This window comes from Triticum aestivum, chromosome 2A (assembly GCF_018294505.1).
Source record: "Triticum aestivum cultivar Chinese Spring chromosome 2A, IWGSC CS RefSeq v2.1, whole genome shotgun sequence".
NCBI classification, from domain to species: Eukaryota; Viridiplantae; Streptophyta; class Magnoliopsida; order Poales; family Poaceae; genus Triticum; species Triticum aestivum.
In genome coordinates, this window is record NC_057797.1 from 201,766,642 (window position 1) to 201,781,898 (window position 15,257).

General features: G+C 41.2%; 1 protein-coding gene across 1 annotated transcript; it reads left to right on the top strand.

Moving 5' to 3' along the window:
• Positions 1 to 9,679: 9,679 nt before the first annotated feature.
• LOC123188339 (protein THYLAKOID ASSEMBLY 8-like, chloroplastic) lies at positions 9,680 to 12,063 on the top strand. Its single transcript, XM_044600390.1, has 2 exons — positions 9,680 to 10,114; positions 11,431 to 12,063. The coding sequence occupies exons 1-2, from the start codon at positions 9,749 to 9,751 to the stop codon at positions 11,818 to 11,820; spliced, it is 756 nt and encodes a 251-aa protein (XP_044456325.1). The 5' UTR covers positions 9,680 to 9,748; the 3' UTR covers positions 11,821 to 12,063.
• Positions 12,064 to 15,257: the final 3,194 nt, after the last annotated feature.

Here is a 15,257-nt window from a genome sequence, read left to right on the forward strand (position 1 = left end):
ACTTAACCACTAGACTGAGGATGATAGGGTGATGCAATTCTATGGTTAACATCATACTTGGCAAGCATTTTATGGAAAGCACCATGAATAAAGTGTGAACCACCATCAGTCATTAAATATCTAGGGACTCCAAACCTTGGGAAAATAACTTCCTTAAGCATTTTAACAGAGGTGTTGTGATCAACACTACTAGTTGGAATAGCTTCTACCCATTTAGTAACATAATCAACAGCAACCAAGATATGTGTATACCCATTAGAGGAAGGAAAAGGTCCCATGTAATCAAATCCCCAAACATCAAATGGCTCAACAGTAAGTGAATAATTCATAGGCATTTCTTGACGCTTACCGATATTACCTATTCTTTGACATTCATCACAAGAAGAGACAAACTTACGGGCATCCTTGAAGAGAGTAGGCCAATAAAATCCAGATTGCAATACCTTGTGAGCAGTTCTATCTCTAGCATGATGCCCTCCATAAGCCTCGGAGTGACATTTACATAGGGTTTGTCCCTGTTCATGCTCAGGTACACAACGTCTAATAATACCATCTACTCCTTCTTTATAAATTTGTGGGTCATCCCAAAAGTAATGTCTTAAATCATAGAAGAATTTTTTCTTTTGCTGGTATGTAAATCTAGGTGGTAAATATTTAGTAACAATGTAATTAGCATAATCAGCATACCAAGGAGTACCATTAGCAACATTTATTGCAGCTAACTGCTCATCAGGAAAATTATCATCAATAGGAAGTGGGTCATCAAGCACATTTTCAAGCCTAGACAAGTTATCAGCTACGGGGTTCTCAGCTCCTTTTCTATCGATGATATGTAAATCAAATTCTTGTAACAAGAGAACCCAATGAATAAGTCTAGGTTTAGCATCTTTCTTTTTCATAAGATATTTAATAGCAGCATGGTCTGTGTGAATAGTTACTTTGGAATCAACAATATAAGGTCTAAATTTATCACAAGCAAACACCACCGCTAAGAATTCTTTTTCAGCAGTAGCATAGTTTCTTTGAGCACTGTCTAGAGTTTTACTAGCATAATGGATAACATTCAATTTCTTATCAACTCTTTGTCATAGAACAGCACCAATAACATAATCACTAGCATCACACATAATTTCAAAAGGCAAGTTCCAATCAGGTGGTTGAACAATAGGTGTAGATATTAAGGCTTTCTTGAGTGTTTCAAAGGCTTCTAAACAATCATCATCAAAAACAAAAGGAACATCCTTTTGCAAAAGACTAGTGAGAGGCCTAGAAATTTTAGAGAAGTCTTTAATAAACCTCCTATAGAAACCAGCATGACCTAGGAAACTATGAATACCTTTGATGTCCTTAGGACATGGCATTTTCTCAATTGTGTCAACCTTAGCTTGGTCCACTTCAATACCTCTTTTAGAAATTTTATGACCCAAGAAAATGCCTTCATTAACCATAAAGTGGCACTTCTCACAATTCAAGATAAGATTTGTTTGTTCACATATCTGCAAAACTCGCTCAAGGTTGCTTAAACAATCATCAAAAGACTTCCCATAAACAGAAAAGTCATCCATGAAAACCTTAACAATCTTTTCACAAAAGTTAGATAATATAGCCATCATGCATCTTTGAAAGGTAGAAGGTGCATTACATAAACCAAAAGGCATATATCTATAAGCATAGGTTCCAAATGGACAAGTAAAAGTGGTCTTTTCTTGATCAGGTTGAGAAACAGGTATTTGTGAAAAGCCAGAATATCCAAGGAAGCAAAGTGTGTGTGCTTAGATAATCTTTCAAGCATTTGATCAATAAAAGGCAAAGGGTAATGATCTTTTCTAGTTGCTTTATTTAATTTTTTAAAATCAATTACCATTCTATAGCCTGTAACAATTCTTTGTGGAATGAGTTAATTCTTATCATTAGGAACAAAAGTAATACCTCCTTTCTTAGGAACACAATGAACATGACTTACCCATCTACTATCAGCTATAGGATAAATTATACCTGCTTCCAGAAGTTTTAATATTTCCATTCTTACCACCTCTTTCATCTTTGGATTCAACGGTGATCAACAAATGGTTTAGCATCAGGTTCCATATTAATTTTGTGCTGACATAGAGTGGGACTAATGCCCTTTAAATCATCAAGAGTATATCCAATAGCATCTCGGTGCTTCCTTAGAACTTTCAATAATCTTTCCTCTTCATGTTCTGAAAGGTTAGCACTAATAATAACATGACATATCTTCTTTCATCAAGATAAGCATATTTCAAAGTGTCTGGCAGTTGTTTTAATTCAAACACATGATCACCTTTAGGTGGAGGAGGACCTCCCAGAGTTTCAATAGGCAAATTGTGTTTAAACAAAGGACATTGTTCAAAGAAAATCTTATCTATTTCATTTCTTTCATGCATATGTAAATCATTCTCATGGTCTAGCAAGTATTGTTCTAAAGGATCAATAGGCGGCACAACAATAGAAGCAAGACCAATTAATTCATCCTTACTAGGAAATTCTTTTTCATGATGATTTCTACTAAACTTGGAAAAATTAAACTCATGAGACTCATCACCAAAGCTAACACCCACAATTTGTTTCTTACAATCTATCTTAGCATTAACTGTGTTCAAGAAAGGTCTACCAAAGATAATGGGACAAAAGTCATCTTGTGGGGAACCAAGAACAAGAAAATCAGTAGGATATGTTATTTTCCCACGCAAGACTTCAACATCTCTTATAATCCCACAAGGTGATATGTGTCTCTATTTGCAAATTTAGTAGTAACATCTATGTCTTCTAACTCTGTAGGTGCTATGTCTTTCCTAATTTCTTGATACAAAGTGTAAGGGATAGCACTCACACTAGCACCCATGTCACATAAATCATGATAATAGTGATCTCCTATTTTAACTGAAATGACAGACAGGCCAACAAATGGTCTATTTTTATCCCTTTTTCGGGTTTAGCAATTCTAGCAGCTTCTGCACAGAAGTAAATAACATGCACATCTATATCTTCCTCCAAGAGATCTTTAACCATAGCAACATTAGGTTCTACCCTAATTTGTTCATCAAGTTTAGGTGTTCTAACATAGCTTTTGTTAACCACAGTTGAAAATTTAGCATGTTCCTTTATCCTAACGGGAAAAGGTGGTTTCTCTATATAAGCAGAAGGAACAACTGGATCAATATTATAAAGTATAGTTTCTTCTTTAACTGGTACCGGTTCTTTAGTTTCTTCTTTAATAAGTGGGTGATATTTAAACCACTTCTCTTTAGGGAGTTCAACATGAGTAGCAAATGATTCACAAAAGGAGGCTATCTTAGAGTCAAGTCCATATTTAGTGCTAAACTTTTCAAAAGCATCCGCATCCATAAAAGATTTAACACAATCATACTTAAGTTTAATACCTAACTCTTTACCTTCGTCGAGTTCCCAATCTTCAGAGTTGCGTTTAATTCTTTCGAAAAGATCCCACTAGAATTCAATAGTCTTCTTCATAAATGAACCAGCATAAGAAGTATCAAGCATGGTTTGATCATTACGGGAAAGCCGAGCATAAAAATTCTGGATAATAATTTCTCTTGAGAGCTCATGGTTGGGGCATGAATATAACATTGACTTAAGCCTCCCCCAAGCTAGAGCGATACTTTCTCCTTCACGAGGCCAAAAAATGTATATATAATTCCGATCATGATGAACTAGATGCATAGGATATTTTTTTTGGTGGAACTCCAATTTCAAACGATTCCAATTCCATGATCCAATATCAACGGATAGCCTATACCATGCCAATGCTTTTCCCTTCAAAGATAAAGGGAAAACCTTTCTCATCACCTCATCTCCGGGTAAACCTGCAAGTTTAAACACTCCACAAATTTGTTCCACATATATCAAGTGCATATCAGGATGTTCGGTTCCATCTCCTGCATAAGGATTAGCTTGTAGTTGTTCTATCATACCCGAAGGAATTTCATATTCAATATTTTCACTAGGTGCAGTAGGTTGAGGGGTGGCTAATTGTGGTTCCGGACGAGATGAAGATACCCCGAACAAACCCCTCAAAGGATTGTTTTCCATAGTAACAAGTAACAATAAATTTCAGCACACTATATAAATGTTCCCTTACCGAATTCCACTCACCAAAGGCGCTTCAATCCCCGGCAACGGCGCCAGAAAATAGCCTTGATGACCCACAAGTATAGGGGATCAATTGTAGCTTTTTTCGATAAGTAAGAGTGTCGAACCCAACGAGGAGCAAAAGGAAATGACAAGTAGTTTTCAGTAAGGTAATGTCTGCAAGTGCTTAAATTGTAAGTAGCGAGTAGTTTGATAGCAAGATAATTTGTAAAGAGCAAGTAACGATAATAGTAACAAGTATGCAGCAAGGTAGCCAATCCTTTTGAGGCAAAGGACAGGCCAAAATGGTCTCTTATAATAAGCAAAGCATTCTTGAGGGTACACGGGCATTTCATCTAGTTACTTTCATCATGTTGGCTTGATTTGTGTTCGCTACTTTGATAATTTGATGTATGGGTGGACCGGTGCTTAGGTGATGTTCTTACTTGAACAAACCTCCTACTTATGATTAACCCTCCCGCAAGCATCCGCAACTATGAGAAACGTATTAAGAATAAATTCTAACCATATTATTAAACTCTAGGACCCAATCGGTCCCTTACGGAATAGTGCATAAACTGGGGTTTAAGTTTCTGTCACTCTCGCAACCCACCATCTATTCACTACTCCACAATGCATTCCCTTAGGCCCAAATATAGTGAAGTGCCATGTAGTCTACGTTCACATGACACCACTAAGGGAATCACAACATACATACTATCAAAATATCGAACACATATCAAATTCACATGATTACTTGCAACATGATTTCTCTCGTGACCTCAAGAACAAAAGTAACTACTCACAAATAATAATCATGCTCAATATCAGAGGGGTATTAAATAGCATATTGGATCTGAACATATAATCTTCCACCAAATAAACCATATAGTAATCAACTACAAGATGTAATCAATACTACTAGTCACCCCCTAGCAACAATCTATAGTTTTGGTAACAAGATTCCATACAAGAGATGAACTAGGGTTCGAGATGAGATGGTGCTGGTGAAGATGTTGATGGAGATTGCCCTCCCCAAGATGGGAGAGTTGTTGGTGATGATGATGACGATGATTTCCCCCTCCAGGAGGGAAGTTCCCCTGACAAATCACTCTGCCGGAGGGCAAAAGTGCGCATGCCCAAGTTCCGCCTCGAGGCGGCGGCGCTTCATCCCGAAAGTCCTCTCCTAATTTTTTCTAGGTCAAAACCACTGATATACCAGAAGATGGGCACCGGAGGTGGGCTGAGGAGGCCACAACCCACCAGGGCGCGCTTGGGGGGCCTGGCGCGCCCAGGTGGGTTGTGCCCACCTGGTGGCCCCCTCTGGTGTTTATTGGCTCCAATATTCCTCAAATAATTCATAAAAATTCTTCCTAAAGTTTCAGCTCATTTGGAATTATGCAGAATAGGTGGCCTGACGTAGCTTTTCCAGGTCCAGATTTCCAGCTGCCAGAGTTCTCCCTCTTGGTGTGTTCCTTGTAAATTATGAGGGAAAAGGCATTATAATTACTCCAAAAAGCATTATTATGAATAAAAACATTATAAATAACAGTAAGAAAACATGATGCAAAATGGACGTATCAATATCCAAGAAGGATATAATAAAAACTTTCATGAAGATCATTGCACAAAATAAACTTGATTCTTAGTAATAGTTTTGAGATATGATGATGTGATATGTGAGTCATCTTGATGAGTAATTATGCTTTAGTAAGAATATTGGTGTTAAGGTTTGTGATTCTCTATGCAAGCACGAAAGTCAATAGTTATGCAATGAAATTATATCCTACTTGTGATGCATTATTCGGTGTTAGTTATGCTTAATGCTCGCTTATGAGAATTATTCGTTTCTTAGTTGGTCGCTTCCCAATATTTTGCTAGCCTTCATTTTGCACTAAGTATGATCACTACTTGTGCATCCAAAAACCTTTAACCCAGTTTTGCCACATGAGTCCACTATATCTACCTATATGTGGTATTCTTTTGCCGTTCTAAGCAAATTTGTATGTGTCATCTCTAATTTTCAAAAATAAACTTCTCTTTTGTGTGTTTGTGTCGCTCGCGGAGTGGTGAGGGGTGGCTAATATTTTCCATGCTAGATGTGTTATTCTCAAGATGAGTGTTTATTCACTTGTCATTGCACGAGAGTAAGGCAAAGGTATTAGGGGATGCCCAGTCCCGAAATGCAAAAAATGTATTTACTTTATGTTGTCAAATAATAAATTTCTTGGAAAGTGTTGGTATGGAGGGCACCCGTGGGTACGGTTAGCCATGGAAAGTGAAAATATGGTGGAAAAAGGAATAAACTTTATTTTCTGTTTGGGAACCGCCTATGATATATCTATGCATGGAAAGTGTTGGGAACTCTAAGTTGTTTTCGTTGGTGGGATGGATACACCCCCAAAATGTTTTTATCTCTAAGTTTTCGCTTTGAGCTCTGGCACCTCTACAAATCCCTACTTCCCTCCGCGAAGGGCCTTTCTTTTACTTTGTGCAATTTTATTTTGAATTTGAGTCTTCATCTTCTCTTATAAAAGCACCAACTAGGAGGCGATATGATCGTACTTGAGTATTGGATGTAGCTAATATGCGAGTGTGTTTCATGAATGGATCAATGGTTGAGCATGATGGGCTACAGATAACTTATTTTAGTGTTGATATTTTAAAAGACATGGTTGCTTGTTGATATGCTTGAGTATTTAAGTTATCATGTCAAAACTAGACTATTTCTTTGAACAATATAAAAGTCCAAATGTCCATGCTATAAAGAAAGAATATGATATGATATGTTAGGCAACATTCCACACCAATTTTTTTTATTTTTATCACTTCACTACTCGAGGACAAGTAGGAGTTAAGCTTGGGGATCCTGATACGTCTTCAACGTATCTATAATTTTTGATTGTTCCATGCTGTTATATTATCAATCTTGAATGTTTTATAATCATTTTATAGTCATTTTATATCATTTTTTGGTACTAACCTATTGACATAGGGCCAAGTACCAGTTGCTGTTTTTTCCATGTTTTTTACATCACAGAAAATCAATATCAAACGGTGTCCAAACGCAACGAAACTTTACGGGGATTTTTTGGGACCAAAAGGAACATAATGGGCCCTGGCTGCGCCTAGGGGGTGCTCCGAGGAGAGCACAACCATTAGGGCGCGCTAGGAGGGCCAGGCGCACCCTGGTGGGTTGTGCCCACCTCGGGTGTCCCCCGGACCGCCTCTTTGCTCTATAAATACCCTAATATTTCCAGAACCCTAGGGGAGTCGACAAAATATTCATTCAGTCGCCGCCGAGTCCAGAACCACCAGATCCAATCTAGACACCATCTCGGATGGGGTTCACCACCTCCATTGGTGCCTCTCCGATGATGCGTGAGTAGTTTTTTGTAGACCTTCAGGTCCGTAGTTAGTAGCTAGATGGCTTCATCTCTCTCTATCTATCTATCTATCTATCTCTTGATTCTCAATACAATGGTCTCTTGAAGATCCATATGATGTGACTCTTTTGTGATGTGTTTGTTGGGATCGATAAACTTTGAGTTTATGATCAGATCTATCTTTTTATATCCATAAAAGTATTTGAGTTTCTTTGATCTGTTTTATGCATGATCTCTTATAGCCTCGTATTTCTTCTCTAATATTTGGATTTTGTTTGGCCAACTTGATCTATTTATTTTGCAATGGGAAGAGGTGCTTTGTAGTGGATTCGATCTTACGGTGCTTGATCCCAGTGACAGAAAGGGAAACAACACGTATGTATCGTTGCTACTAAGGATAAAACGATGGGGGTCTATCTCTACATAGATAGATCTTGTCTACATCATGTCATCGTTCTTACTGCATTACTCGGTTTCTCCATGAACTTAATACACTAGATGTATGCTAGATAGCGGTCGATGTATGGAGTAATAGTAGTAGATGCAGGCAAGAGTCGGTCTACTAATCTTGGACGTGATGCCTATGTAATGATCATTGCCTGGATATCGTCATGAGTATTTGAAGTTCTATCAATTGCCCAACGGTAATTTGTTCATCCACCGTTTGCTATTTTTCTTGAGAGAAGCCACTAGTGAAACCTACGGCCCCCGGGTCTCTTTCTCATATTTTTTGCCTTTGCGATCTACTTTTATTTGCATTTATTTTCAGATCTACTAAACCAAAAACCCAAAAATACTTTGCTGCACTTTATCTTATTTGCGATCTATTTATTCAATCTATTACAACTTTCTCCCGTCACGCACCAATTTCTGGCACCGTTATCCGAAAGGGATTGACAACCCCTTTAACACGTCGGGTTGCGAGGATTTGTTATCTATGTGCAGGGGTTTGTTTACATTGTGTTGCTTGGTTCTCCTACTGGTTCGATAACCTTGCTTTCATATTTGAGGAAAATACCTACCGCCGTTGTGCTGCATCATCTCTTCCTCTTTGGGAAAATACCGACGTAGCTTCAAACGACATCAACAAGCCTGGTGACACACTGATGATGTAGAACCAAGCCGCCTGCTAGTCCTTCACGATTTTGTGAAGGGTGTAATCCAGATAATTCATATGGATGCCCGTCTTCTTATTCACATGATCTCCATGGACCTAGAAGATGCCAGCGGCGCAGACGTCGCTTTTGTCTCCTTAAGGGTTCAGATTTAATTAGAACAACACCCGTCACAAATTGAAGTGGGGAAATGCCGATAAAGGACTCACATAGCATGACAAAATCGCTATTTAGATGGGGGCTCATTTTTATTTATTTTGACCTGCTTTATAAAAGTTTTCTCATTAAAAAAACTCCACACATCTCTTTCCTCCTTCACAAGAAATGCTCTTCTCCTCCCATCGGCACCGCCGCTGGTCCGTCCCATCTCCGATGGCCTTTAGGCCATGGAGGTGCGGAGGATCTCGGCCCCCTGCCGGCGGGAGGGACCCCGTTCTCGTTCTTGTTAGAGTCAGCGTCTTGGTTGGGGCTATGTGGCGTAGTAGGAATAATGTCTCCCACGTTCTATCCCCGTCTCGATGGTGCGTCTAGCATCATCGAAGGGCGTGTGGAGGTTTGTCTCCGTCAGATCTTGTGGGATTCAGACAATGCTTGTCTTCGGTGGATCTATTTGGATCCACTCTCCGTTCTTCTTTGTTTAGGTGTTTACATGTTTAATCCTTCTGATCTACGACTTTTTTCATCAGCGATGATTGCTATTCTAGTGCGTTGGTCTTATGAGGCCTTAGTACGATGACTTTCCGACTGTCTACTACAACAAGGCTTGCCTAGCTCCAGTGAGGGAGGGGCAATGACGGCGGCGCGCCTTCGGCTCGCTCCAGTGCTTATAGTCGTCGCTAGGTGGTCCATGGACATGGTTGTAATTTTATTACCTCTGTTGTTCTTTGTACTTTCATGATTGAATATGAGTAGATTGGAAATTTCTCGCAAAAATAAATAAATGAAGTTTTCTCATTTTTTTTAACACAAAAGACTTTCTCGTTATTTTGTATTGATTCAGTCGTTTGGGCTTTATCTATCTATACAAAGCTAATATGATGTTTCGAGAGAGTGTTTTGGTAGTGTCGACGGCCTCCCAAACCCAACACCGACCCAAGCCGAGCCGAGGCAGGGTTTTGCTCTCGAGTTCCCCAAACCATGGCGGCCTCTCGATGTCTCCTCGCCCGCCGCCTTCTCCTCCTCCTCCGCCCCAAGATTCCGCCTCTCTCCCCACCCCACGGCCTATTCCGGGGAGAAGTCCCCGTGCGGCTGCTGCCGCCGCGGCCCTTCGGCGAGTGGCGGCGCGCGTTCCACGACGGGCGGCCGCGCGGGCCGCTGTGGCGGAGCAAAAAGCTGATTGGGAAGGAGGCCTTGTTTGCTATCCAGGGTCTGAAGCGGTTCAAGGGGGACGAGGAGAAGCTGCGGGAGTTCATCAAGAGGCACGTGGCGCGGCTGCTCAAGGCGGACAAGCTCTCCGTGCTCGGCGAGCTGGAGCGCCAGGAGGAGGTCGACCTTTCTGTCAAGGTAAGGAGGCATTTCTGCTCCCCCACCTATCTTTGGATTTGGTGATTTATCGAGTGGAGAGCAGCTGGATGCACGGTTGTGGTCGCTGAGGTGGTTGTCTAATGTAGGCGAACCAGGGGAACATTTCATACATTTAAATTGGACCTATGGTGTTGCCATATTGATAATTTGGTTGAAGTACCAAAAATGTTTGTTACTTTCTTGAGATTGATAGAAGTGAGATGTGTTGAATGAATTCGAGTGCTGATTGGGGGAAAAAATCAGTATTAGGATGTGAAGACAAAATTTATTTAGTCAGTGGGGCTACCAGTTGTGTTTAAGTAAATTTGTTGAAAATCTTGGCTGCAATTGCTCGATAGGGGTGAATTTATGCTTTGAGGAATGGGTTTGTACCCCTAAATTAGATTTCCTTCCCATGGCCAAGGTGGAATTAGTTATATTCTACTCCCTCCGTTCCTAAATATAATTCTTTGTAGGGATTCCACTAGATGGCTACATACGGAGCAAAATGAATGAATCTACACTTAAAATGCATCTATGTACATCCATATGTGGTTCATAGTGGAATCTCTACAAAGACTTATATTTAGGAACGGAGGGAGTAAAAGATGGGAAACTAGCTTATTGGTGGACAATTTTCGTGGACGGAAGGAATAAATTAAAATTATCCCTCTTATGGTTCAAGAGAAAGAGGCTGTTTTTGGTCCATTACGAGACAATTGCTATATATAGACTCCCTGATATTTTTGTTTTCCTTTCTTCACTGTCAATCACACTTTGCTTTAGTTTTTGTTTTATTTATTTTCATGGCGCTAGATAATTTTGTAAAACCTAGTAATACCTGATCTCTTTTTTCTTATGTTTGTGCATGTTTGGTTGTGCGAACATATCAGTCTGGTTGATTATGTAGGTGGATCCAAATTTGGAGTAGAGGCCGGTAGGCTTCGAGTGAGTAGTATAAATCTTATTGTTATTACCCTAAATTTTCTTTATTCTTATTTGCCCACCTGAGAGGTAGTGCACACTCTTAAGAAAATCATACACTGATGTTTGTGTAGTCAATTAAGTTTGGTAACTCCAGGGAAATGTTCGATTATTGTCCTTGATTGAATATTATTGATTGTGCTACTTATCATATCTATCAAAACTGAACAGAAAGAAAATAATTGTCACACGCTCAAAATGGATGGATAACTGCAATACCGAATGTAGCCGATGTACACTAAGCCTTATTCCTTCATGTTCAATTTGAAGATGATGTTTTCTGGTGCTTGCCTTTGTTGTACTTGGCCATTTTCTAAACATTGGTCTTGCAGATGTTCAGGATCATACAAAAGGAGGACTGGTATAAGCCAGATGTTTACATGTACAAGGACTTGATAATTGCTCTAGCCAAGTGTAAGAAGATGGATGAAGCAATGGATATCTGGGGGAACATGAAAGAGGAGAACCTGTTTCCCGACTCACAGACTTATGCTGAAGTCATTAGAGGGTTCTTGAGATATGGTTCTCCATCAGATGCAATGAACATTTATGAGGACATGAAAAGATCACCTGATCCACCAGAGGAGTTGCCTTTCAGGGTATTATTGAAGGGTCTTTTACCGCATCCACTATTAAGGAACAGGGTGAAGCAAGATTTTGAAGAGCTATTCCCAGAGAGGCATATCTATGACCCTCCAGACGAAATATTTGGAATGCACTAAGGTTGAAGTTTTTATGGCCACATGAACATGCATGATTTAATCAGACCAGCCAGTTTCCCAGGTTATTTGATTACCTGTATCACAAGAATTCAGAATTTGTCAGGTGATACACAGAGAAGTTGTGGATGGTAATGCTTCAAGGAGAAATAAAAAGATTTTTGTGTTGCTCGGATTAGTTGTGTCTATGGTTACACAAAGTACATTGTTCAGGCGATCTCCATTTATTCACTTTAACAACTGCCACTGCGTGTCTCGTAATCCAGGATCTTGTGAGGCAGCGTGAAGTAACATTCAACTGTTGGGTCCACTTGTATGATTAGGTTGTTAGAGTAGTACACTGCTCACTTTTCATGCTGTTCCTTCCCTAACCGCTTTAGAAACCAACTTTTGATGAACATGAGCACATCTTTTTGCTGGTTATTATGAACTTCTGATTATGGTCAAGTAAAGCACTGCATGACTAGAGGCTAACAGAATAAAAGAGAAGCAGATGTATTGAAATGACTAGCACAAAGTGCTCATACTAAAATGATGATGAAGCAAATGGAGTAGCTATGTGCACTAACTAGTGACCATTTGTACGTTAACTTTGTTCGGTTCTTCAGAACTAAAAAGATTTGTTCATTTACCCTTTTGGACGTTTGGTTTGTTTTGCAACCTACATGTTCCTCTTATCAAGTACTGTGTCAAACAAATATGGTTCTGTGGTCAGGTTTTGTGCTGTTGTCCCATCTGATTGATGTGCTAATTGTGCTGCAGAACCCTAACAATCATTCCTTCCCAACCATACTGATTATTGCCTAGCCAGCTGAGAATCTCTTCTTGCTAATCAGGATCATGTTAGCGCTGTTTAGCTGCTTAGAGTTTGATTGTGAGAACCCGGGAGTCTGAACTCTCTGTGAATTTTGAGTTTGCTAACCACATGTTCCACGCGGTTGGGAGTCTGAACTCTGTAGTGCCCAATGGTGGTGGAATCACTGTTTTCTCAGTAATGAAAAATGCACACCTTTCTGGCAAATAACACTTAATTATTGTTAGCAAAAGAAAAGATAAGCTGTTAATAAAGGTAGAGAAGAACTCTAGCTACTAGTGCTTCAAGTCTTCAGCATATTATGCCTCTTAATGATATTTGATGCTCAATATTTTCCTCTTCCCCTGCGTTTTTTATGTGATCAGCAGCAGCAACATTGCCGTTGTAAAATCCGACGTCCACTCACTGCAAGGAAGGTTCTTACCGGTCCGCAGACAGTACTGAACGTTGCCACGACATGGTACTGAACCTGTCGTCTCGAGATACGTCGAGTTCCCTTGCCTACCGTCGACATCAGAGATCAAGGCGGCCACTGGCAAACCAAGTTGTCAGTTTTTCTTTTTTGCGGGAAACCAAGTTGTCAGGTTGATCACATGATTCACACCAGCAGCGTCCTACAAATACAGTGAAAATAAGTCATTCATCTTGTGCCAGTTACATGCCAGCTGTAACTGACATCTTATCTCCGTGAGGACCGAGGAGTAGGTGGTAGGGCCTGTTTGGTTCATGGCTAACTTTGGCATAACTAAAGCTTAGGCAAAATATGGCTGTCACAAAAAGTGTGGCTCACAAAATGGCCACCACAAGTGTGACAAGATTTGGCAAAAAGTTTAGCCTATGACATGTGAACCAAGTGGCTAGAAAAGTGTGGCAAGCCACAAGTGTGGCAATAAACGAAACACATGCCTAAACTATTGTGGCACAACTAAGGTTGGGTGTGGCAAACTTAGGCTGCAAAACAGACAGGACTGTAGTACTATGGGGTGTCGGCGTGGTGAAGTGCAGCAACGACATGTGGCCGCGCTTATAAAACCACAGAAGAGCATCTACAACGGATACACCAAATCCGATCTCTCAAACACGTGCGGACATGCCCAGGCGCGGACAGGGACCAGTCACATCTTAAATAACCGTTTTCGTAACCGGATACTTCAATTACGAACCCTCAAATCCATACAATTACATCTACGTGAAACATAATATTAACCGGAGCCTGTTCGGCTCCGCCATGCCCATTTCCGAGCTGGTTGCGCTCCTGTAGTGTTCGTGCGGTCACTGGCAAGATAGAATAGAATATGGGACACGCACCGGCTCAAGGGACTTGGGGCGCCATCGTCTCTAATGCCCTGCTCTTCGTCGTTGGAGCATGTCGTTGGTCGATGTGCGGTCGATGATGGATCTGTCATGGTCGGAGGTCGACACATCCACCACGACGTGGTTGCGACGGCCGGGGTTGCAGACCATCCGTCTCGGCGTTGGAAAGTGCGACTCTGCTTCACGGACGTCTACCGCGAGGATTGCCGCGGCCTCTGCCTCGCACAGCAGGCACGTGCGCGCCATACCCTCAACAGACAGACCACGTATGGCCTCGTCGTCGGTGCACCAATAAAGGGGTTGCGCGTCCGCCACGAGCCAGACGGAGCGCACCACCTCTGGCGAGGCAACGACGACGAGCCTAGTGCCAGATCCACACGTCATTAGGGCGGACGCGATGGATTCCCGGCGGATCGAGTCCACCCATTGTCGGGCATTCTCCTCGCGGGCGCGGCGGAGCACGATGCGGACGCCCATCTCCTCCTCATGCCTTATTGGGATTAGGTTCCAGCTCGTAGATCGGCTGATGGAGGATTTGAATCCGCTGCTCGCCATGTCGGAGAAGGCCGGAGATTGTTGGAAGTGACCATAGGGACATAGTAGAATGGAGTGGCAAGGGTTTGGTCGAGGTAGATCAGCGTGGGCCGGATCCGATGTGACGGACGCGTCCAGGCCTCCCCATATTCGTTCTAGATTTGAACTGAATATGATGGGTGCCTGTCAGCCCGAATGTTTGAGGCCGGTTTAAGGAGCCTGGCTAGTTTTCATTGTTACTCCCTCTGTTCACTTTTGCAAGTCGTTTAGGACAGCTGAAATTGAACTGTTTTAGGAGTTGTCTTAAATATCTAAAATGTCTTATAAAAATGAACAGAGGGAGTATCAATCAATGAGTGGGTTGCCCGCCCAGAAATTTGAGACGAATATGAAGAATACCGGTCAGACCGAATGTTTAAGGCCGGTTTAAGAAGTCCGATTAATATTTTTTTTGTGACCAATCCTGGCCATGTTTAAGATGAATATGAGGCGTTGGACTGTCTAACCGACTATCCACGGTTAGAGCATCTCCAACGGCCGCAAAAAAATCTCGCGCCTAATAAAAGTTATAGCGCGTCACTGTAGTTTAATGCGCCGGGACCAACATTGCTTTAGCAGACGCCCAAAGATACACACCCAAAAAATAGACAGTGTAAATTGTGAAGCGCGCACAATCCAGAGCTCAAAATATGCTGCACGCGATAACGTTTTTCAGCGCACGCCCAAAACTTTTTAACGCTACAGTATCTGCTGGAGCTGTTGGGCGCCTAAAAAAATA